General features: G+C 48.1%; 1 protein-coding gene across 1 annotated transcript; it reads right to left on the reverse strand.

Annotated features, from left to right (window-relative positions):
* Positions 1 to 471: 471 nt before the first annotated feature.
* Fxn (frataxin) lies at positions 472 to 18,875 on the reverse strand. The gene is made up of 5 exons (XM_050158625.1): positions 18,665 to 18,875; positions 14,508 to 14,605; positions 11,478 to 11,598; positions 5,663 to 5,760; positions 472 to 767 (listed from the first exon to the last, which is right to left on the reverse strand). The coding sequence occupies exons 1-5, from the start codon at positions 18,824 to 18,826 to the stop codon at positions 617 to 619; spliced, it is 630 nt and encodes a 209-aa protein (XP_050014582.1). The 5' UTR covers positions 18,827 to 18,875; the 3' UTR covers positions 472 to 616.
* Between the last annotated feature and the right edge of the window lie 5,756 nt (positions 18,876 to 24,631).

Genomic DNA, 24,631 nt, shown 5'->3' on the forward strand with positions numbered 1-24,631 from the left:
AATTTTTAAAAAGACATCTCAGGTCCATGTTGCAGATGCTGTGTCTGTAAAGACACCTGCCTATGAAAGCACAGAGACAACAGCACCCAGGTCCTGGGTGCCCAGTACAGGCCAGAAAGCCAGGTCCTGGGTACACAGTACAGGTCACAAAGCAAACACAGGTGTTTTAAGATAGTTCCTTTTGACACTTGGCTAGGGCTCTGATGTTTTCACACCTGGAGTAACATTCGGAAGCTACTCTTACCGTGTTAATTCAGGCACAATGGCTCTTCATGAAGCTTTTACAATAAATTCTTCAAAGAATGAAGAGTGGGAAGATTTGTTCCTCCCTTAGAGCCCTTTTCCTTTTCCTGAGATTGTTGTCGGGCACACATGATGTAAGACATTCTAAGAAATCAGGGTCGCACGGGGAGAAATGAGACAGTTCTAACAAACCTCGGTAGAAATGAAGAGACAGATCCGGGGACAGGCTGGGAGGTAACACACTTTTTTCACAGAGCTGTCATACACAGTGTGACTCTCCTCAGAAGCAGGCATGGGAAACCAGACACCCAACTACAGAAGAAAGCGGGGGTCTTGGCCTGATAGCTTTAATGTCTTTGAATCTGGCGGGTGCTCAAGTGTCTTTTCCAGAATAGGCCAAGGAAGACAAGTCCAGTTTGGTATTTAAGGCTTCAGTCAGCTCTCTGGCCAGCAGCTCATGCAGGGACACGCCGTCATGGGAGTACACCCAGTTCTTCCCAGTCCAGTCATAGCGCTTAGGGCCACTGCAAAACAAAACAAATGCGTGTTAAGTCCGTGCAGACCCTCTTTAGGAGAGCCATGGTGTCTGGGCTACATCCTGAGCGCTGGGATCAAAGGTACACACTACCACCACTCAGCTTATCTCTCTCTGAACATAAAGTTTTTTTTGTTTTTTTTTTTTTTTTTTTTTTTTTTGGAGTCAGGGTTTCTCTGTAGTTTTAGAGCCTGTCCTAGAACTATCTCTTATAGATCAGGCTGGCCTTGAACTAGAGATCTGCCTGCCTCTGCCTCCCAAGTGCTGGGATTAAAGGCATGTGCCACCACCGCCTGGCTGAACATAGAGTCTTATTCTATATCTTGGATCTGGATATAGAAGGCCTGGACCTTACTTATATAGCCAAAGCTGGCCTTTAACTTGTAACAACTCTCCTGACTCAGACTCCTAAGTATTAGGATTAAGACAACCACATTTTCTTGTGGGATATTTGATTATACTGTGTGAAAGGTACATTCTAATTGATTTAATAAAGAGCTGAATGGCCAATAGCTAGGCAGGAGAGGATAGGAGGGACTTCATGGTAGAGATAGGAACTCTGGGAAGAAGAGAAGTGGGGTTTGCCAACAAGATGCAGAGTAAGTCAGAGTACAGTATGGAGGAGAGGTAATGAGCCACGTGGCAGGATGTAGATTAATAGAAATGGGTTAATAATGTAAGTTATAAGAGCTAGCTGGGGACAACCCTAAGCTAAGGCCAAGCTTTCATACTTACTAAGAAGTCTGTGTCATTATTTGGGAGCTGGCGGTACAAAGAAAGTCCGACTACAACATCTGGCTGGACTGGATCTTAAAGGTCCCACTGGGGCCCATGATTAAAAGCTTAGTGGCCAGTCCATGACTCTATTGGAGGTGGTGGGACCTTCATAAGGTAGGGGACTAGCGGTGGTTTGTTAGGTCACTGGCAGTGCGATTGGGATCCTGTTCCATTTCCCTGTTTCCAGTTGCCAGGGCCGCAGCTTCCTTCCACCATACATCCCATGCCCTGTTCTGTTTCACTATAGGCCCAAAGATGGTGTGAACCAAAACAAATGCCCATCTTTTCAATGGAGAGCTAACAGGATCCACAGAGCTGCCTGCCACGCAGAGACTGACCGACCGCAGCTTTACAGGGGCATGCAGCGAGGTGAACTTCTGATTTCCTCAGTTAGCACCTTCCTAAGGGCAACTGTGCAATCTGCCCTCTGGGAACACTGCAGAGCCTGGCCCCTGTGAGTCTCCTGCAGCTCACTTCCTACCACTCAGGACACCTGTTATCTTACAGCAATGTTTGGAATATGAGGGTCATTTTGTGCCACTCATGATTTGATCCCAACCTACTCTACCGTGTCACTACTAACTCTGTCTAGGTCCAAGACACCCCTATTACCCTGAAAGAAGTCCAAGTACCTACTAACTAGTTACCCTTGCCTCTCCTAGCCGTGGCTATACTTGTGCTATTATTAAAAACTTCGCTGGGCATGGTGGTGCAGGCCTTTAATCCCAGAAGTTGGTAGACAGAGGCTGGAATGGTTTACAGAGTGAGTTCCAGGCCAGTCAGGGATACAAAACAAGACCCTGCCTCAAAAACCAAACAAACCAAACTTCCTTCCTTCCATGGGGTCTCATATATCATGTAGCCTCTTGAACATCTCCTGTAGCTAAGGATAACCCTGAACTTGCCTATATCTCTCAAGTGCTGGGATTCCTGGCATGTTCCATAATTTCTAGCTAAATACATTTTTCCTTATGAAAAATCAAATCTGTAAAACCAAGAGCTTCATCAGTGCATCCCCATACACCACCATGATCTGTTGCCGTGTCTACTCTATTCTCCAGGCCATAAAGAGGAAGAATTTGGAACGCGGTTTTATGTGCCATCCTAATACTGTCAGCTTTAAGAGGAGTGATTTAGATCACTGGGGATGTGTCCACACGGGAATGTGGGACCCTGTCTAATCTTTCTGGGTTTCCCATCATGAGGTAGGACATTGCTCCTATGCATACTCCCACCACGGTATGCCATTGTATAAAAAGCCAAACTAATGTCCTTCACATTCCTTCAATCTTGGACTTTGAGCTTCCAAAACCATGAGACAAATAATCCTTTCCCCTTTTATAAGTAACCGGCTCAGTTACTTAGTTGTAGCAACATGAATCTGGTTACCACACAGTATTGTGGACAAAGCTGTAGCTGTTTCCCCCTCACCATGATTTGTTACTCCAGGCTTACATGACCCATGTCTCAAATTCTACCTCCTCATGGCCTGAAGAACAGAGCAGAGAGAGCAACAGACCATGATGGTGTATGGGGACGCCCTGATGAAGGCAACAGAGAACCCTGAGAGTTCATGATCTGGGACCCCAAAGTCTACCTAGAACACTCAGGACAGAACTTTCAAAGACAGGCTAGAAGAGCGGGGATCTAGCTCAGTGGTAGAGGGCTTGTCCTGTCCCAGAATGTGCGATTCCTTGTTAGACCCCCAGCACCACGACAACCAGGAGAAGACAGAGGTGGGAGGGAAAGATGTGAAATATCTTTTGTAGGTATAAATGTATGGAGCCTTTTAATATTGGCAAGGAAATGTTGGAATTTAAACATGTGCCAACAGTATAGAAAAAAGGGCAAATAAATAAGCAGAGCTTCTGCTTAAAGAACAGAAACTTCTGAACACAAACCACCTGGGCCACATTAAAGCAAAACAGAACCAGCAGCTGGGTACTGGTGGTGCAACCTTTAATCCAGCACTCGGGAGCAGAGGAAGGCGAATCTCTGTGAGTTTGAGCACAGCCTGGTCTACAGAGCAAGTTCTAAAATAGCCAGGGTTATACAGAGAAACCCTGTCTCCTCCTCCTCCTCCTCCTCCTCCTCCCCCAAGACAAACAAAAACAAAAACAAAAACACAAGAAACAAAACCAGAGGAAAGCAATACTGTAAGATGTCCTTTGGTCCTGGTGTTCCTCACAACATTCTTCTACTCCAGCCTATGATCCTATGGCAAGGTGGCCAGAAAACACCACTCTCTCCATAGGACCTCAGCAGTTTCCTGCTGAAGTAAGAAATTATAACCATGGCCCAGCGAAAGATATTCTGGTTAATATGAAATTACTTCTGAGGGAGAGGCCTGGAGAGCTGGCTCAGTGGTTCAGAACAAGCTGCTCTTCCAGAGGACTGGTTTGATTTCTTGTACCACACTGGGCTGCTTGCGACTTCAGTTCCAGGGAACCTGACTCCCTCTTCTGGCTGCTGTGGGCATGGGCGCTCATCCACACCTACACCCACCAACACATAAATAAAAATACCCCCACCCTTCTCCATCCTCCTTGAAAGCAACACAGCACCGTGAGGAAGGACCACTTAGGAGATTTCCCCTCCATATAAATGAGATTGCCCCTCATATAAATGGCAGGTTTTAAAAAAGCATTTACTTGGAGTCTCTGTAAGTGACTTAATTTCCCCATGGTGTATGTGAGCTGCCTGACACGGGTGCCAGAATCTGAACTCTAGTGCTTGTGCTGAAGTAGCAAGTGCTTGCAACCACTGAGCCACCTCTCCAGCCTCCTCGATATGGTTTTTCCTTGCTCGTGTGTTTACTGTGGTGCTGGGAATCCAACCCAGAGCCTTCTCTCACATGCTAGGCCAGTTCTTTGCCTACCCTGAGCCATACCCTGGCACATTTTCAGTATTTTAAACTGCCAATACCATTAGGCTTTCAAAGAATTCCACACTGGTTCTAGCTGAGCTTTCCCACTTTGCCTTCAAAATGTCTTCTTTAGTAGTGCCGCTGAGTTTCAGTAAGGTTAGTGTGAAGGCTCTGGGTGAGCATCTGTGCGTGAGCATCTGTGCGTGAGCATCTCTGTGAGAACATCTCTGCGTGAGCATCTCTGTGAGAGCATCTCTGCAAAACCATCTCCGAGCAAGCATCTCTCAGCCCTTTTCAGAACACTGTAGCAGGCAGCTGTATGCTCACTAGTAAGCTCTCGGTTCTGAGACCTGGGCTGCCTGCAATGCACCCCACTGTTCCTTCAACTGTAGGCACATCCATGGGGCAGGCAGGAAGATGGGGGCCCTGGAGCTGCTGCTAGAAAGTCACTGTCCCCACTGCCACAAAGTCTGGATCCAACTCTGACAACAGAATTACTGAGACCTTCAAAACTGGCTGGGAGTTAAAGTTTAACTAACTTTGAGGACAAAGTGCAGGTTTTTCAGATGCTACAACATAGAAAGTTCCTCCCTCTCTTTTTCCCTCTTTCCCTTCCGTTTTGGGAATGAAATCCAGGGCTTATAGATCGCCAGACAAGCATTCTTATTACTGAGATATACACCCCAGCTTTCAAAGTAGCTTTTTAATTAACTTTTTTTTATTTAAAAAAAAAGTGCCGCCATATGTAACACAAGTAGCTTATGGATAGCCCTGGCTGTCCTGGAACTCACTATATAGACCAGGTTGGCTTATTTGCTTTTGTGACAGGGTCTTACATGATAGCCCAGTCTAGCCTTAGACTGGGCTAGGCACTTTGAGCTACTGCCTCTACTTCCTGAGTGCTGAATTACAGATGTATAACACCATACCTGGCAAAAGGATCTCTTTCAAAGGCAAGTCAAGTGGTTTTTCTTTTCTGGGCAATGACATAACAGAGAAAAACCGTCTGGGCGACGTTCCGAATAGTTCCCTGTTTCAGGTCTTGTCCCCATCCTGATGCCTGAGGACAGCAACCAAGTTATCTATCAATGGGGGGAAACGTTCAACTGGAAGGGAGCCTTCCTACTGGGGCAGACAGTTATAAATTCAGGGCAAAGCCAGTGATGGACAGCCTTCCAAGTGGTCCCCAATGCGTATTTCCAAAGAGTCCACCCCTAACAGACGTTGACTTCCCAACATACCTGGAGGGAGAAGATAACCAGATTTGCTTGTTTGGGGTCTGCTTGTTGATCACGTAGGTCCCTAGATCCCCGCCCAGTTTAATGGTTAGCACGCCACCCTAGGGGTTCAGGGGGAAGAAAATAAACAAGGTTAGTTAGCACAAGAAAAAATATATAAAAATATTGTTCATGTCTCAATGCCTTTCATGTATCCAAGGAAGTAACACACACCATAACAAACAAGGGATCTGGGGATGCCATGCTCTGGCAATGTGTTCAGGAGCCGGGAAGCCCCCCCCCCCCCGTTCAATTCTTGGCACCAAAACCAAACAAAAATTAGGGCTCACAATTAGAAATGTGTGTGGTAAAGACATTATCATCAGGATCAGAGTGGATTGTTTTACTTTTACTTATAGACATAAGTTGTTGCCCTCGGAGGCCAAAGACACACAGGACCCCCAGCAGCTGGAGTTAAAGGTACCCGTGAGCCACCTGATGTGCTGTGGGTGCTGGGTTACAAACCCTGGTTCTCATGAGAGAGTAGCAAGCTCTTAGCCACTGAGCCGCCTCTGAGGCCACCACAGTGGGTTAGGCATAACACTTGAAGCTCACACTGCTTTCTCTCTGCCTGTGTGGTCGGCAAGGAAAGAAAGGTTAAGACTTGCCTGAGAACTCAGCAATGGTAAACCGGACCGCTAGCTTTCTGCCCTCCACCGCCAATCAGAACACATGCAAACAGACTGAACTCTAATGGTGTCTGCCCAGGCATCATACCTGACAAGTCCATTAGGAAAACACAGAAGGAAAGCGGGGGTGGTGGCAAAAATCTCTAACGTCAGTGCTTGGGAGGCTGAGGGGAGGGGGGGCTTGTGAGTTTGAGGCTAGCAGGCTGCACAATAAAATGCAAAAGAGAAAAAGACAAGAGAAGAAAGTAATCAATACTCTGCCTCATTTGTCTTAGAAGAGCAGGCGGGGACAGCCCTGGCCTATTTGTGTTATTCAGACATCTTCCCAGGCATCCAGCAAATGTTCAGAGAATCCACAAGACTTCATTTCCCCCTGAAAAGCCTTGCATCCTCAAAAGACTGGCTAGTCCATTTTGTTCAAGAGATGAACATTTAAATTTGAAAACACCCAACAAAGGAGCTCTCAACTCTCCAGGCCTTAGCCTCTTTAGAACAGAAACAATGGCTGAGCACTAAGTACTCTCAAAGTTCCCTATGTTGCTTGGGGCTGGTAAGCAGGTGGGAGCCTACTGCACCAACCAACGCTTGCTCCCTACTGCTCATCCAATCAGGAGTCTTGACATGGTTCTTACAGCACACCCTTACAAACACAGGCAGCCATTTAAATAAATGCTAGAGGCTGGCTCCATAATAATCTAACCAATAGGTATGGGAGGGGGATGCTAGTGAGTTCTCTCTCTCTCTCTCTCTCTCTCTCTCTCTCTCTCTCTCTCTCTCTGTCTCTCTCTCTGTCTGTCTCTCTCTGTCTGTCTCTCTCTCTGTCTCTGTCTCTCTCTCTCTGAGATAGGGTTTCACTAGGTAGCCCAGGCAGGCAACAAACTTGTAATACCCGGGCCTCAGTCTCCCAAGTGCCAGGATCATAGGCATGTGCCACTATGTTCAGCTTCTCTCTCTCCTAAAATAACATGTGTCTTTTTTTTTCTTTAAAGGTTTATTTATTTACGAGTGCTATATCTGCATGTATAACTTTATACCAGAAGAGGGCATTCACACTGTTGCTCTAGGGCCATTGAGAAATCTCTGCACCCGGCAGAACTGAAACATGGTACACACATTCAGTGTTAATTCCCTCCAAACACTGTGTACACTGGATGCTAATTCCCCCATCCCAGCGTCCCTCAGCTCCTGGCTCTTCATCCAAGATTACAGTTTCATGCCTCCCCCTAGGGCTAACAGACTCAGTAAAACCACAAACCTCTGACTCTGACTCACCTATCTGTGGTCGATAAATGTCCCCTGTGTGGTCCACCCTCACGCTGAGGTTTGGTGGCCTAGTAGAAATGGCAAGGGCTGCCTGACTCTCCAGATGGACTTCCGAGTCCACTGTCCTTCCTAGCCAGCCAGGGCCCTGCAGAAGTTGCATCATTCTGGCCTGGCACTCAGCATCTGGTTGTCTCCTCAAGGACTCTGCTCAAGGATTCCACACCTGCACCTGGTCACTACTTCGATGACCAACCATACCAGGGACAGCCCACTCAACCACATCATCCTCAATTTACTCCCCAATCTTTGGAGGGATCCCAGAGTGCACATGAACTAAAAATATGTGTGTTCCCCAAACAACCAAGGGAAAACCAGCCATGGGAGACGCAGCTCCACAGTGCTATAGCTGTCTTCTGGAATCTTCCTGTGGGCCCCTCCTGCTCCAGGACGTGTGCAGGTGCCTCTGGGAGGGTTATCTGGGGCTTTCCACTTGGCAGAGTTTCTGTAACCTCTCCTGCTTTAACTACTTCGTCACGACTTGCGGGCGAAGGAGACTGTTGTCCCCTGGACCCCACGTCTACTATCTTGAGTCCTAGGAAGAAGCGACTCAGATGGCACCTACATGCTTCCGCCCAAACCCAGGACGGATGTAGAAGTATTCATTACATTTTCGGGTGAATGGAGCAGTGGGGAAACAGTGACCAAGGGGACCCTGTGGTCCTGCCTGGCAAAGCGAAGTGTTCCCAAGGCAGAGACCACAAAGCTCAGGTTCCTTCTCTCAGCCTCCGTCCTGTGACTGGACTCTTTCCCCAGGGCCTCCAGCTATTCCAGAAGACAGTGGCAGGACGGATGCACCAGCGGCTGTGCTGGCTTACCAGGGGTCTTAAGACATTTAGAACTGTCTCCAAGTTTTCAGCTCCCCACTATCGTCCATTAGCCAACGTGTGCACATTTATGGGCAGGGAGGGGACTGTAGTACTCACACTGTCCCAGCTGTGACAAATAAAACCTCAAGGGAAGATTTACCCTGGCTTACAGTGTACGGGTGGCTGCTGCGGTGTTTCTGGCCTGTGGCATGGCACAGCACCACGCGGCAAAGGGTGTGGTGGGGGACCTGCTCCTCAAGGCAGCCAGGAAGCAAACTGGAGAGGAGAGAGGCCAGGGATAAGGGATGTCTTTGAAGATGTGACTCCAGAGACCCACTTCTTCCTTCTTTCCAGTCTCCACCCCTCCCAAAACTCTCCACTGTTCCCACCCACAACAGTCCTCTGATCACAAATCCATCAGCAAAACAATTCTTCAGTTAGGTAGGGGCCTCAGCTCCAATCACCTCAGTGACACCACCAGCTGGGAGCCTGGCCTTTAACCCAAGTCTCTGTGGGGCATCCAGACCAAACCACAATGGAGCTAAACAAAATACCCAGCAATGGCTACTGCGCAGGGACCAATCGGAGGAGAGCCTCACACCAACCAACCAACCAGAGCAGAACCAGACCCAGCTGGCCAGAATTACTGATCTATGCCTGTGAAGATTAGAGCTGCCCCTGCAGGAACAAAGACTGCTGTCATCTGGTCATCTGTGGAAACAGGCACACGGGAGATGTCACGTTGAGCCAGGGACCTTCACGTGCATGTGACTTCTAGTTAAATAAAATAATTTGAAAGGTTTTTATTTTACTTTTTACCATTTCCCCCTTATCATTTTGACAACCATCTGCCCTACATAATAAGATTTACTCCAAAATGCACACTCATGACATTTCTTGGTATTAATTAATTGCTGTCAAGAGGATTAACCTCCGTCTGTATTGAGGTGGTGGTGGAGGAGGGGGGGAATGGGTAAGAAAAGGAGGGAACATTTTTCTCCTGTGGTAAAAGGCCCAAGCAGACCCTTGCTTAGTCTGCCACCTGGTGGCCAGCATGTAAACTTCCCTAGCGCCCAGTGGCTCATGTAATTCAAAGTTCTCAGCCTATCATGGGGACGATCTGCAAATTCAATTCCTTACCTAGAGCACACGACGCACTAATTAAATCAAAATTTCTAGAAGTTGAACTCAGGGCTACATCAGAATTCCAGGTGAGCCAGGGTGTGGTGGTGCGTGTTTAGTTCCAGTGGATCCTCAAGGCCAGCCTGGTCTACACAGCGAGTTCTGGGACAGCCAAGGCTACACAGACAGACCCTGTCTCAAACATGGGCTGCTTCTTATGGTAGAGTGGAGCAAGCTTGGGCCACGTACGGAGGAGTCTGGACTACCAGGACAACTGTCCAAGGTTGGAACTTGGACCTCTGCTTTTTATTCTTCAATACTAGGGACTGAAGCCAGAGCTTCACCCAGGGGGGGTAAAGAGCTCTTTCCCTAACTGTGCACCACAAGATACCCACCCCAGCCCTGGGAATCTGGTTTCTTTTTTAGAGTAATAATTCTTGGGCAAGGCAGTGGTGGTGCATACTTTTAATCCTAGCACTTGGAAGGCAGAAGCAGGTGGATCTCTATGAGTTCGAGGCTAGCTCCCCAGGACTGGCTCCAAAGCTACTGGGAAGCCCTGTCTCGAAAAAACAAAAAAACAAAACAAAACCAAAAAAAACTTTAAATAATTCCTTAAGATCTGTTTATTATGTTTGTTCAGTGTTCTGCCTACACGTATGCTTGCATGCTAGAAGAGGGCACCAGATCTCATTATAGATGGTTGTGAGCCAGTGATTGGGTGCTGAGAATTGAACTTGGGACCTCTGGAAAAGCAGCCAATGCTCTTTTTTTTTTTTTTTTTTTTTTTTGGCTTTCTCAAGACAGGGCTTCTCTGTAGCTTTGGAGTCTGCCTGGAACTCGCTCTGTAGAGCAGGCAGGCTGCCTTTGCCTCTTGAGTGCTGGGATTAAAGGTATGTGCCACCACCACCCAGCTCATCCAGTGCTCTTAACCTCTGAGCCATCTCTCGAGCCCAGGAATCTGTATTTAAATGCAAGAGGTTCAGGGAGGCAGAGTGACTTGTCCAAAGTCATATGAATCCTAGCTTTTAAGCCCCAACCACAATCCATGTTACTAGATGGTTATGCCCATTGGAGGCTATTTTATAAACTCCGTATTATTATTTTTTAAATTTACTTATTATTCTGAATGTGTGTGTATGAGGAGTGTGTGTCCACTTGCACGTCAAGGTGTGGATTAGTTTCTTCCACCGTATGTGGGTTCTAAGACTTCGACTGAGGTTATCAGGCTGGGGGGGGGGGGCAGCAGTTTTACCCACTGAGCCCTCCACTAGTACCCCTGTTTTTTTGAGACTGAGTATCACTATGTAGTCCTGGGTGGTCTGGACCTCACTGTGCAGACCAGGCTAGCCCTGAACATTCAGTGATCCTCCTGCATCTGCTCTAGAGTGTAGAGTTATACCTGTGTGCCACCTTGCCTGCCTGGGGGGCATGCTCTTGTTCTAGTTTCAATTGTGTGTATGTGATGCTTCTTTCGTTGTTGTTGTTGTTTGTTTAGTTTTTCTTTTTCTTTCTCTTTTTTTGAGACAAGTTCACACTTAGCCTGGGCTCCCTTCAACTTTGCTAAATTACTGAAGATGACCTTGAATTTGTAATCCTCCTGCCTCCACCTCCTGAGTGCTCGGATTATAGGCTGTGCCACTATGCTCAGTGCTAGGGGCCAAAACCAAGGCTTTGTGTATGCTAGGCAAGCATTCTACCAACTGAACTACGTCTCCAGCCTAAGTTACAGGATTTATTTATTTAATTAATTTGTTTGGTTGTCCTGGAACTTGCTCTGCAGACCAGGCTGGCCTAGAACTCAGAGATCAATCTGCTTGCCTCTGCCTCCTGAGTACTAGGATTAAGCACTAGGTTATAGTTTTTAAGGAGGGAACAAAAACTAAAAAAGCCAAAAGGTACCCCAAAAGAGACGTCATAGTCCTCCAGGGTATAGGGCTTGTCTGCAAGGTCTTCAAAGAACTCTGCCAGGGCATCCAGCGTCTCCTCCGCAAGTCTTTCATAAGCTGTCTCGTCTAGAGAGCTGCAGGAGGAAAGAAACCCACCAGAGCATTGTCAGCAATCGCACAAGCACAATCACAATAAATACATACAAACCGAAAAAAAAAAAAAAAGCCTTCCAGCAGAAGTAAGCAGCTAACAACACGGAGTGCAGGTGAGACAAAAACCACCAGGGTTCATGACAGCCCTGCTGGGCCAGCCACCCTGATACTCTGAGCCTCTTTTCTGGTTAGTACCAAGATCATGTATCAACTTTTATTTTTGTCTTGTTTTGAGATGGTCTTGATACATAGTCTTTTTTTTTTTAAAGATTTATTTATTATGTATACAGTATTGTGTCTGCCTGCAGGCCAGAAGAGGGCATCATTACAGATGGTTGTGAGCCACCATGTGGTTGCTGGGAATTGAACTCAGGACCTCTGGAAGAGCAGGCAGTGCTCTTAACCACTGAGCTACCTCTCCAGCCCTCGATACATAGTCTTAATAGGCTTCAAGCACACAGCAACACTTGGGCTTGCCTCAGACTCGTGAGTGTTGACATTACAGTCATGAGCCACAACACTTAGCTTTTCTCATTCATTTACTTTTCGATTATATTTTTATTATTTCTTTTAAACTGAGGATTCAGTGTATTCATTTTTTAAATGATTTGTTTATTTTTATTTTATGTGCATGGTGCTTTGCCTGCGTGTATGTCTGTGTGAGGGTGTCAGATCCCTTGGAACTAGAGTTACAGACAGTTGTGAGCTGCCATGTGGGTGCTAGGCATTGAACCTAGGTCCTCTGAAAGAGTAGCTATTCAGTTGGAACATCCAATGAGCTCATTAGTAGGTTCTGGGAGCTGAGGAAGGGAGGGATGGACCCTGACTAATGAAGGTCTCAGTCTGGAATCATGAACATTTCCTGGAATTAGACAGTGGTGGCAGCTGTAGAAGCTGGTGAACACTAATACCTCTGATGACTTTTATGGCATTTGCGTTATGAGAATAAACTCCTGCTGCACTGGGAAGTGGCTCAGAGCTAGATATGAATGCACCGCGTGTAAGGGCCTGAGTTCTGTCCCCAACAACAAAACAAAAGAAGATACTGCTGTAACAGTCTTCCTTCCGGGGGCTTCTGTGCCTCAGCAAAGGTATGCGCCGCTCATCAGATGGTTCACTAGACGGCTCCATTATCCAAAAGGTTCCCAGGGACCCACAGAGGCTGCTGGCTGCTAATGGTATCTAATCCATCTTTTACTGCTGGGGTAAAACAGGGGACAGGCTATGAGACTGACCAGAATGGTCGGAGCTGTAACTAAAGACAGCGGTTTATCTGGTAGACTGTGACGGACATTTCGAGGGTGAATGGAGAGAGTGAAGAACAAAGGTGGGTTGGGGTGAATGAAGACTTCTAAGGACAGTTGGAATGGTCCTTAAAAACACTTACATTTGTTTATTATTCATTAGGGTCTTTATACGCAGACAGCATGGCATGCATGCGGAGGTAGAGAATAACTGTGGATCAGTTCTCTCTCTCTGCCTTCCCATGTGTTTCAGAGATCAAACTCAGGTTGCCAGGCTTGTACAGTAAGTGCATTTAGCCACTGAGCCATCTTACTGGTCCAGGCAGGATCTTCTGTATGGTGGCTCCATATCATTTTTAGTAGGTGCAAAGGTAGGAAATAGTAGGAGACAATTGGCCTGCTTGTAAGGGGATGGAAGGAAGGAGGCAGCCAACTCTGGGATTAACAGTTGCTTAAAGATGGAAGAGTCAGAGGGGGAATCTAAGCCTTGGAACACCAAAGGCTTCTGGTGAGCCAAAATGGGGTGTGGATGTGTGTGTGAGGTGAGGCAGGGGGAGTGCAACTCTGCTGCACCAACCAAACTCAGGGCATTATGAGCATCACTGCTGGATGTGACCTCGGGGACCTGCCCTTCATGCAGAGAGCTGGGCATGGAGGGATGCAAAGGAAGAAGGCAGCTTCCAAGTAGGAAGACATCGGGGTAAAGGCGTGGCATACTGGGCTGAGAGTAAGTAGTCAAGAGCTTCTAGATGTTTCAGAGAAAATCCATTACAAAAAAAAGTCTGTCCTAAAATAGTCACTGGACCCTTAAAACAGCTTTTGGAAGCAGAGTATTGTTACCAGACAGTGGGCTCTGATGACTGCTTGCCTTCAAGGAGAGCATGCTTCCCACTGCCTGCCCTCCTTACATCAGAAAGCATGATGGGCAATGGGCTCACCCAAGGCTGGGCCAGGGATTTTTGCCGAGGCAGAGCTTATCCCAGGTTGCCCAGCGGATATCCACCATGGCCAAGGGCTGCAATGAGACTATTCTCTCAGTGGGAGTTATTCTGGTTATCCTGCCCTTTGCCATTATAGGGTGAATGTGAGTGTGTGCACGTGTGTGTGTGTGTGTGTGTGTGTGTGTGTGTGTGTGTATTAGAGAGAGATAGACAGAGAGAAAGGGGGAGAGAGACAGAAAAAGGAGAGAGAAATACAGACAGACATACACAGGGGGCATTCCTATAGCAGACTTTGAGGTCTCTTTTCCTCAAGCTTCCCTCAGTGTGAGTCAGCTGACTTCCTGTTGCCTGCAAGATGTAGCACTCTCAGCTCCAGCACCACATCTGCCTGCACGCTGCCATGATGGACAGAACCGCTGAACTGTAAGTGAGCCACCCCAGTGAAACGTTTTCCCTTCTAAGAGTTGCCGTGGTCACGGTGTCTCTTCCCTAACTAAGCCAGCTTTCCTCAACTAGGATGCTGGAGGAAATAAAGCTCTGGGGAAAAACCCAACATTCAACAATAGGGATGAACAACAGCAAGTCTGGGATACCCACACAGAAACACTAGTCGCTAAAAGTAACACGGAGGATGCTCAGTGCCATGGAACGGTGTCACTAAGGGTCGTTCCCAGGGAGAAGACAGTTTCTACACAGGAATCTCACCTTGGATTGTTCAAAGTTCCCGAGTTCCTCAAATGCACCATGCGGACACTCTGCTTTTTGATGTTCAGAATCTTATTGAGGTAGCAGAGGTTCAAATTCTAAAAGGCAAAGTTAAGAACATTAGTGAATGCATGTCTGTCTACTCTAGTCCAGCAATACAGGATCTACAGACTGGTACTTCTAGATTCACAAGTAGCCACAAGATAGCACCCCAGGGACAGTTCTTAAGATTTGTCCCCCATCAACCCCTAGTGTTTTCCTATGGATCTTCCCAGCCTCTCTGCTAAGCCTGTGCTAGCTGATAGGATAGTCATGAGACACAGGGAGCTCTCTATGAAGCCTTGGCTGGCCTGGAACCCTGTAGACCAGGCTGGCCTTGAATTTACAGAGATCCACCTGTCTCTGCCCTCCCAAATGCTGGGATTAAAGGTGTGCACCACAACTGCCCGGCTAAGGAGCTCTCTGAATTTATTGAGATAAAACAGGATTTGGTCCTCAGCTGTGCTCAAGTGGCCATGGCTATATAGCACCACACAGATCATCTCCCCCATGACGATGCTGCTGCAAGTGCTCAGATTTGGTGGCTCACCAGAGACAGGGTAGCATCCCAGGATCCCTAGAATTTGACTTTAAAAAAAAATGGTAAGAGGCAGAATTCTGCTTAAGTTTCAAACAAGAGCTGACTCGCTGCACATGACGTACCATACCAGCAAGGTGTGACTTGTTGATTTTTCTTAGTCCCTAACTGCTGGGCACTGGGCAGGGGGAATGTGTGTTGATTATGACCAGATGAGATTGAGTCGAGAGCCAGAGAAAAGTGGTGTAGTCTTAGCTGATGTGGCAGGTGTGTGAGGGTGGGATGGGGTGGGGAGAGGTGATGGAGGGAGGCAGAGGTGGCCACAGGGCCCCTGAAATACTCATCATGACCTCATTCTGGCAAGGCAAGAAGTCTTAATGTTAAGACTTACTGCCTCAAAATGCCACTCTGGTTGCTATGAAAGGGTCAGAGATAGTGCTCTTGAGCAGGCAATGACTGTGTGAGCTCAGAAAGAGAAGACAAAGGGCTCAGGTTGGAAATGAGCAGAGGGTAGGACACGGGAGGCTGATGGAGGAAGGTCATTGGTTAAAATATAAAGAAACTGCCTTGGCCCATTTTATTAGAACATAGGTGGGTGGAGTAAACAGAAAAGAATGCTGGGAAGAGGAAGTGAGCTGAGAGACGCCATGCTCCCCTCTCCCGGGCAGACGCGATAGCTCTGCTCTCTGAGGCAGATGCGATCAAGCTCCGGCCCAGGATGGACGTAGGCTAGAATCTTCCCGGTAAGCGCACCTCGGTGCTACACACTTTATTAGAAATGGGCTAGTCCAGGTGCGAGAGTTAGCCGAGAAGAGGCTAGATATAATGGGTCAAGCAGTGTTTAAAAGAATACAATTTGTGTGTTGTTATTCCGGGTAAAGCTAGCTGGTGGCGGGAGCTGGGTGGCAGAATGCAACCCGCAGCTCCCCACACCAGGAGGCAGCATGTTTCGAAGTAGTGATGACAGCATTGATAATCACCTCTCCAGCTACCTCATGCCCTACAGTATTCTCTACCTGCCCGGCACTGCTCGGTCTTTTAGCTGTCTGGACACGGAGGAAAGGACTTCATTGACAGCAGCCATTTAAAAAAATATTTATTTTTTATTTTGTATGTGCACCTAAGTATATGGGTGTACGCAACATGTGTACAGGTACCTTGGAGGAGAAGAGGTCATCCGATCTCCTTTAACTGGAGTTATAGTAAGCTGTAAGCTGCCTTCTATGGGTGCTGGGAATCAAACTCAGGTCCTCTCTAAGAATAGCAAGTGTTCTTGAATGCTGAGCCATCTCTCCAGCCCCTACTCCGTCATCATCAAGAGGGGGTAGCCCTGTAAAGTTGCTGCACTCGTTCCTAGGGACTCGGGTTGGGAGCCTGCAAGTTTCAGGGTCATGATCATCAAAGGGTTGATGCCCAATCTTGTTTGGCATGTGTTTCTGTTTAAAGATATTTTACTTAATATATGTTATTGATTTATTGATATTGAACTTGAAGCAATAGCGCTTGCAACTCATGCTGGAGTGGAGCAGAGCTGACAAATGTTCTTTGTAAGGCATGTCAAAGTCTCACTGTGTATACTGTGGCTCTAGGCATGGGACCACTTTCAACCAACAAAATCGCCAAGAAGTACATAAAAGTGAAAAAACTGCATCACTGAACAGACAATGTCTGCTCACACCGAGACAGTGGGAGCAAGCAGGGCAACGTCTCGTGGGGCCACTGGGAACACCCTCCATGACTCTGGAGCATTTTGTGACTCTGCAGCCTTCCCGATGACTGCCAGAGCACCACGGCAGACAACTAGGGACAAGAATCGTTAGTGAGGGCTGGAGAGATGGCTCAGAGGTTAAGAGCACTGACTGTTCATCCAGAGGTCCTAAGTTCAATTCCCAGCAACCACATGGTGGCTCACAACCATCTGTACTGAGATCTGATGCCCTCTTCTGGCCTGTGGGCAAACATGGAAGGAAACACTATGTACATAATAAATAAATAAAATCTTTAAAAAAAAAAAAAAGAATCGTTAGTGAGCCAGTGAGGGGGCTGGAGATGGCTCAGTGGTTAAGAAGCACTGACTGCTCTTCCAGAGGACCCGGGTTCAATTCCCAGCACCCACATGGCAGCTCAGAGCTGTCTGAAGACCCAGTTGCAAGGGATCTGACACCTTCACACCAATGCACATAAAATAAAGTTAAAATAAACCATAAAAATATTTTTTAAAAAAGTGAGCCAGTGAGGACCGAATCTGAGGATAAAGACGGACTGTATTCGTGTTTTACAGGTGAGGAAACTGAGATGCCAAAGAGGAAGTTGCTCAGGCTCACAAGGATGCAGAGATTCAAAGGTCACAACTTGGAACTGGGGCCCAGCTGCCAGGAGCCAGGCAAAGGAAGAAAGACCTCGCTGGGAAGCGGAACAGGGCTGAAAACATTCGGGACAGTACTTGAGAAAGCGGGATGGTGTGTGTGTGTGTGTGTGTGTGTGTGTGTGTAGGGAGGTGTCCCAGGTCCTGCCCTTCAAATCCTAGCTGTCTCTCTCATACCGTCTCAACTTCTGCTTGTTTTGAAATTTTCTTTCAGTATTAAGAAATGAAGCCAGGACCTCTCAAACGCTAAGTGACGACCTCACTACTGACCTACACGACGAACCCTGTTTTGTTTTTATTTTTAAAGACAGAATCTCATGTATCCTAGGCTGGGTTTGAACCCGCAGACAGTCGGCACCTATTCCACCTTTTCCACAGCTCTTCTTTTCCCTGGAATGCTTCCCCAACCCCCTCCTTTGACAACTGTCTCGTCCCTCTATGAGAAGCCCTCCTTATCCCCACCGCTATTCTTTGAGCGTTCTCTTTTCAGGCCGTGGAGTAATCGATTCTGTTTTTGGCATGGTCTCAAGGAACTGAGAACTTATCAGAAGTGCTAAAGCCTTTGCGAAAAACAGTTTAACATTCGCGCCAAAATCGCAAAATGGGTGTTAACCCTTTACAAAGCCAAGCCCTGCCCCAGATAGCAAGATCCCAAAGGTCACAGGGCTCTTCAGAGCCGCGGACTCAGAATGTGGAACCGAGGTCCTAACATTTTCCAAAAGCCGGCGTCTAGATCCTGCTGGCATTCCCGTGACCCCAGCACTCGAGAGGAGGCAGGAGGATCACAAGTTTGAACCCAGCTTGGGGTACGCATCCAATTCTAGTCTAGCCAGTGCTAGAGTGAGACAAACAAACCACAGAAAGCCGTACTCCAAGCTCTTCCACACCTGCTAGTCCCACGCCACGAAAAAGGGAACTGATTCATGGAAGCCCAGGCTTCCATGATTCTGCGTGCTACCTTCGGAGTACACGCAGTAATAAACACGCCTGACTGCACACGCCGTACATCCTGTGCTAATGACTGAAACTGAAGTCTTCATAAAGGTACCGACCAGTGCAAGACTGCGCAAACCCACTCATTGTTATGGCCGGCCTCCCACGCGAGGACCAAAGTCCCCGCAAACGCCGCGTGTGGCCAGGCGCATGCGCACACAGCGCGCCCTGCGCGTAGGGGCGGGCACGGCCTGCGCTAGGGAGTGCGGCCCGCGTACTCACTGAGTGGCGGATGGCGGAGGCCGAGCTGATCGTGACCTGCAGGCCTCGGTGGCCGCACGCTCCGATAGGCTCCCTCCAGCGCGGGATCCCGACGGAGACCGAGGCCCGGGACGCCGTCCGGGACGGCAGGCCCGCGACTGCGCGCCGTCCGAGCGCCCACATACCGCTCCTGTTCCGCCGCCGCTCCGCCCCTGCGCGAGGGTCCGGTGGCGCCACCTGGTGGCCGTACCCTGCAAGCGCCGCGGCTGGGCTCCCGCGCGCAGGTCCGCCGTGAGGATGTGCGCACGCTTCACCAGAACCCAGAGCCTGCTTGCACTGTGCCACACATGGCACGCGTCCCTTGGGCGACACTAGTGTATTAGTGTATCAACACTGACCTCCGCGAGTTTATTCACTAACCATTTTACCGAGTGCCAGTGGGCGTTTCTGAAGATACGCGGATGAACAAGATAGTCTTGCTTTCAAAAAAGCTTAGTTCTAACAGCTCCAACCGTCTGGTAATTCCAAATTCTTCATCTCGTAGGCAATAGAAGTACCAGGCTGACTGGGTGGAGGAGGGCCTTGTGTAGCCCCACGCCCAGCTGAGGAGCTATTGGCTGCCGGTGGCTACTGGATGAGGGAAGGTCAATTGTTTTCTGGGAGGTGACCTTTGATAGGTAGGACTGTCCACCTGAGCAAGGACATCTGCAGCTAATTTTCCGACAGAACTGGAGGCCCGGACATTTTAAGTGACACACCCCTGATTGAACCCGGGCCTTCTGATTTCTGACCCAAAGGCTCTTACCTCTTAGAAAAGGAGATTTCCTCAGTTGCAATAGTGTAGCTCTGACTGATTGGGCTGAAACCGTGTGCCCATCCACTGAAGCTAATGTTCTGGACAAGAATGGCGGCAACATTACCAGCCAGGGACATGGTCTATTTTGTGCTGCTGCGCTGCCTGAATCTAGTTAGTTTATAAAGAAGAGAAAAGGATCCTGGGGGTGGGGGCAAAGAGAAGAATGCTGTTCCTCACACAAGGTAAAGGACTCCTTCTCCAAGCCCTTCACATAGCAAGAGTGGAGCCCTCATGACCCAGACCCACCCATCCAAAGGCAGCATCTCCTAATGCGCGCTCTCTCCTCTCCTCTCTCCTCTCCTCTCCTCTCCTCTCCTCTCCCCTCCCCTCCCCTCCCCTCCCCTCCCCGTCCCTCTTTTCCCCAGTCTCTCCCTGGCCTTGGGACTCCTCTCCTCCCCCCAACTACCATGACTAGGCCTGAAAACTCCAAATGTAAGATTTTCCTTTAAACTACTAAACTTTATCTTTTGTCCCTAGTCTTTATCTATACCAGCAGATTTCCACTTGGNCCCTCCCCTCCCCTCTCTCTCTCTCTCTCTCTCTCTCTCTCTCTCTCTCTCTCTGAGAGAGAGAAGGGTTCCAATAGGAATTCACGGAGTTGACAAAAACACTCAAACCACAGAAGCCAGTACCAGGAAGGGGCACATTCTGATGAAGAGGCGTGGGAAAATTCCAGGGAGAGCTATTCCAGTCCAGACGGGTGGGCATTAACCCCCAACTCTCCACACTCCTGCTCCTTCTCCAGCAGTTCTTCACTGGTTCCTCTGATACCCAGCCTGAGGCCTCAGCTTCCTGCCAAGAGGTGGCTTTCTCTCTGGGGAGTTGTTTACTTATTGTATGGATCAGAGAGGTTCTAGGGTGTTCTTCCCCACCATCTGCCAAAGCTATATCTTTGTTTACTGAGGATCTTGGAACAACATTCACTGTGCCCCATCCCAGGAGACTGATAACACCCAAGTCAGCATCCAGACACTGGCTTGCCCTTCAATACACTGCTATGAACTGAACATAGAATTGATTCATGCTGGGCTGTGGTGGTGCAAGTCTTTAACCCCTCATAGGAGGGTCTCTGTGAGTTCAAGGCCAACCTGGTCTATACAGCAAGTTTCAGGACAGTGAAGGCTCCACAGAGAAACTCGGTCATAAAAAAACCAAACCAAGCGTTGTTTACGTGGGAGCTCACAGAAGTGGATCTGTTCCACCTTGACTAGTGGTCAGAGAGTTCAGACCTATTTTTGCTCCTTCAAGGTTGTACTACAGGATGTTTTGACCTAAGGTATGGTTACTTGATGGTCTGGGTATTAAGAAAGCAGTTACTTTGTTCTTTGTATCTTGGTGAAGAAGTCTTTTGCCTTCAGCTCTCTTTTTGGACTGGGATATATAAGGGCTATGAGACATGAAGGCCCGGCTAGTCTCAGTATTTACTGGGTGCCCTCTGTCTGCTGTCTCTTGTCTATTTCTTTCTTAATCCTCACTCTTCCCCACGAGGGTAGATGAAAGTGCCAGGCCAGACTTGACCCAACAGATTCATAATGTGTTTGAATTAATCAGCCAATATGAAATATTTCTGAGAATAAATAAGAAACAGGACTAGTTTAAATAAATAATTGCCAACTATGAAACTTGCAAAGGCCAGAAGAAAGGAGGTTGGAATTTATTTGCTGGACATGGCACTCAGCAGTGTGGAAAAAAAAAAGAAAAGAAAAGGAAAAAGAAAAAAGAAAGAAAAGAAACCCTCTTTTGGAGCTTTGAGGGATGATGAGGGAAAAGGCAGGTGGTGTGGTTGGGAGAGCATGTCTTGTATGTTTGTTTGGTTCTGAGACAATATCTTACTATTCAGCCCTGACTGTCCTGAAACTCGCTCTGCAGACCAGGCTGGCCTCAGACTCACAGAGATCTGTCTACCTCTGCCTCTCAAAGGCTGGGATTAAGTGTGTGCCGCCACAGTCATCATGTTTGGCAAGGGCTCGATCACTGAGCTCCACCCTCGGCCCTGAGATACCCGCTGTAGAGGGTGCTTGTGTTGGATAAGAAACTGGCATACATACAGCTCGTGGCCCTCAGGGAAGCTCACTCGCGGTTTTGTCGACTCAGCATGGCCTTCAGCAGGAGAGAAACACACTTCTCATGGATACCCAAGGGAAGTCAGGGCAGGAACTGAAGCAGGAACCCAAGGGGGGGGGGAGGGGAGCGCTGCTTCCTCACTTGCTCCACAAGACTTGCTCAGTCTGCTTTTTATACAGCTCAGGCCTACCTGCCCAACAGGTGTTAAAATGAATCAGAAAGGTATACTGGGCTGAACTGTATCTCCAAATTCTTCCCAGAAAACCCTAAGCCTCAGTGCATCCTGAACAAAACTGTATTTACACCAAAGGCCTTTAGAGGTGTGAGGTAAGGCTCCAGGAGGACACAAGGATGAGACCCAAATCCAGAGGGCGTGGGGTTGGGGGGACCATAGCTCAATGGTACACAAAGCTCTGGGTTTGATTGCAAGTACCACAAAAAGAACAAGAAGCCAGGTGTAGTGTATCTCCTCATAAGCTGTTGTTTAGAGAGGTCCAAAAGGTTCCCCCGCAACAATACAGACAATATTGTCTTTGCTCTTGGTTGTCCACTAGAACCTATTGCTGAAGACTCTACACACTTTGTACGGCTGGGGGTTAGCTCCCAGACAGAAGGCTAAAGCGTGAAACCAACGTTCTACAGGTTGATATGATAGAGACCTAACTAATAGTCGGTAATAAGTCAAACATGGTCACATGGCCCTTGAAGAGGCTTTCTCAATAGTAGCCCTTTTGACTTCCTTGCTGCAGAATTGCAGCAATGCTAGATTCTAACCACTAGATGGCAGCAGCATCCATTCTAGACACTTGCTCTAGTCAACCGAATCCAGACCCTGCAAAATGGTCCTTTGTAGTTTCTGGGGCAAAACCGGTCCCCTTCATTATCACTGTTATAGTGTAGCTTTGAACTAAAGATGTACAGTGATATTCTCTTTATTTACAGTTTTAGATAATTTCCATAACATTGTCCAAATTCCTTCAAACTTAGGTCTTATTTATATTTATTTTTTTTCAATCAGGGTCTTGCTAGGAAGCCCAGGCTGGCTTGGAATTCCCCATTCTCTTGCCTCCAGCTCCTGAGAGCTCGGACTATGGGCATAAGCTTCTCTGAGTTTCAGTTTCCTCCCTGTCAAACAGAGGGACTGCCTCGGGGCTTTGCATGCAGATGGAAGGAACGGCACACACGAGAAATCATCAAGTCATTTAAGGGGCACAGTCTTCTACCTGTGAGAGCAGAGGCCAGCACTCCAGATCTCCTCCCCTTGGTGGCCACAGACCTCAGGCTGGGGCAGATCACTGAGAATCCAGGGCTCTGCAGCAGGAAGTGGGCATTTATCCCCCAGGATAGGAATAGAGTGGTCTTGACCATAGCCGGGGGAAGGGCTGCTTGCCCTTCCCTTAGCCTTGGTAATCGCTGAATGGCAGCCGTTTCTCTGCTGGATGCAGCTACACCACTTCCCACTTCCTTTTCCATGCCAGCAAGTGTGGGGCCTGCTGGATTCCATGCTGTGAAGATGAGGGCTGCGCGGTAGGGGCTGAGATAGTCGGCCAAGGTTCCGGAGGAAACGGACCTTCCAACAAACACGTGAACAAGCTTGGGCATGGGTCTTCTTGCGCCAACGGCTGCAGCTCCGACTGACAGCTTACTGAGTGAACGCAAGGGCTAATGGTTCCTTGACGCCAGAGAAAGGTAGAGGAGCTAGCTGTTTGTTTTAGTAACGGTGATGTTGGAAGAGCACCTGGGACAGGATTTAAAAGAGGATCCCTTTTCTTGGATGTTCAGTTGAGATACAGATCACACTTCCTTCTTTCCCGTGGACCATTGATGAGGTGAAATCTCTGGATGAAATTTTCACCGCAAATTGTCTTTCAGGCCGGACCACGTATGCTACCTCTATCTGTACTCCGGACTTCATAGTCATCTGAAGTTTTCTTCCTTAGATGTCTTCAAACCGCAGGCGCCATCTGCTTTCTGGTTTTAATCTCCATTCCTTTGCCGCCCCCATGCTGCCCTTTCCACCTCCCCCACCCCCGCTGCATCCAGCTGCCTGTCCATCCTACAGATCCAGGCCCTGTGGCTGCTGATGAGATGGTGAATAAGGCTGCTAATCAACACCTTCTATGAAGTTTATAGTCTCGTGTGGGAAGGAGATAATTTAAAAGCTCTTACAGAGTCGTGGAAGTGTATGACGGGGGATAATCAGAAGAGTGGCTCTGTCTCAGTTGGAGGGGTGATGAAGGCACACTTCCTCGAGGCCCAAGTGATCAGAAGTTGGTTAGGCAAGGGTGGGCTGAGGAAGAGCACAGTGGGTAGAGGGGACTAGAGGAAACAGGACATGATCCCTCCAAGGTACGGCTGAGGAGGTTTGCGTTGTTAGAGATACGAGGGAGTACAGCCAGAGGCATCTCGAAGAGTCCAGACTGAATCTGACCATGAGAGGAAAGAGAGGAGGGGAGAGTGAGAGAGGGAAGGGGGAGCCAAGAAACAGAGAGTCAAGGGAACCAAGAGATCATGTGGTTGAAACAGCAGGGCTGTACAAGGAAAGAGAAGCTAGGGAAAGGGAAGTGATGCTCGTGAGCTGGAGAAGGTTAGGGCAGGGGCAGGGCGGGAAGAGCTAAGAGGAGGCACTGACAGGAATGGGTCCATTCTACCTTGACTAAAGGTCAAAGAGTTGGAACTTACTTCTGTTCCTTCAAGGTTACTGTCAGCAGCTCAAACAACGCTACAGAGAGTTCCCCTCTCTCAAGGTTATTGTCAACAGGTGTGGCTAATAGCCAGACCTGGTATTTCAGGTCTTAAGAAGTAGATCTGTTTCAAAATGTATTTTATTTGTTGCTATAACATTCTTTAAACAAAAAACAATCTGGCACAAACACAAAAATGCTCCTCTGTGGGGGCTGGAGAGATGGCTCAGTGGTTAAGAGCATTGCCTGCTCTTCCAAAGGTCCTGAGTTCAATTCCCGGCAACCACATGGTGGCTCACAACCATCTGTAATGAGGTCTGGTGCCCTCTTCTGGCCTGCAGACATACACACAGACAGAATATTGTATACATAATAAATAAATAA

The sequence above is a fragment of the Alexandromys fortis genome, unplaced genomic scaffold (assembly GCF_014885135.2).
Source record: "Alexandromys fortis isolate MF-2015 unplaced genomic scaffold, M_Fortis_MF-2015_v1.1 scaffold_10, whole genome shotgun sequence".
NCBI lineage: Eukaryota > Metazoa > Chordata > Mammalia > Rodentia > Cricetidae > Alexandromys > Alexandromys fortis.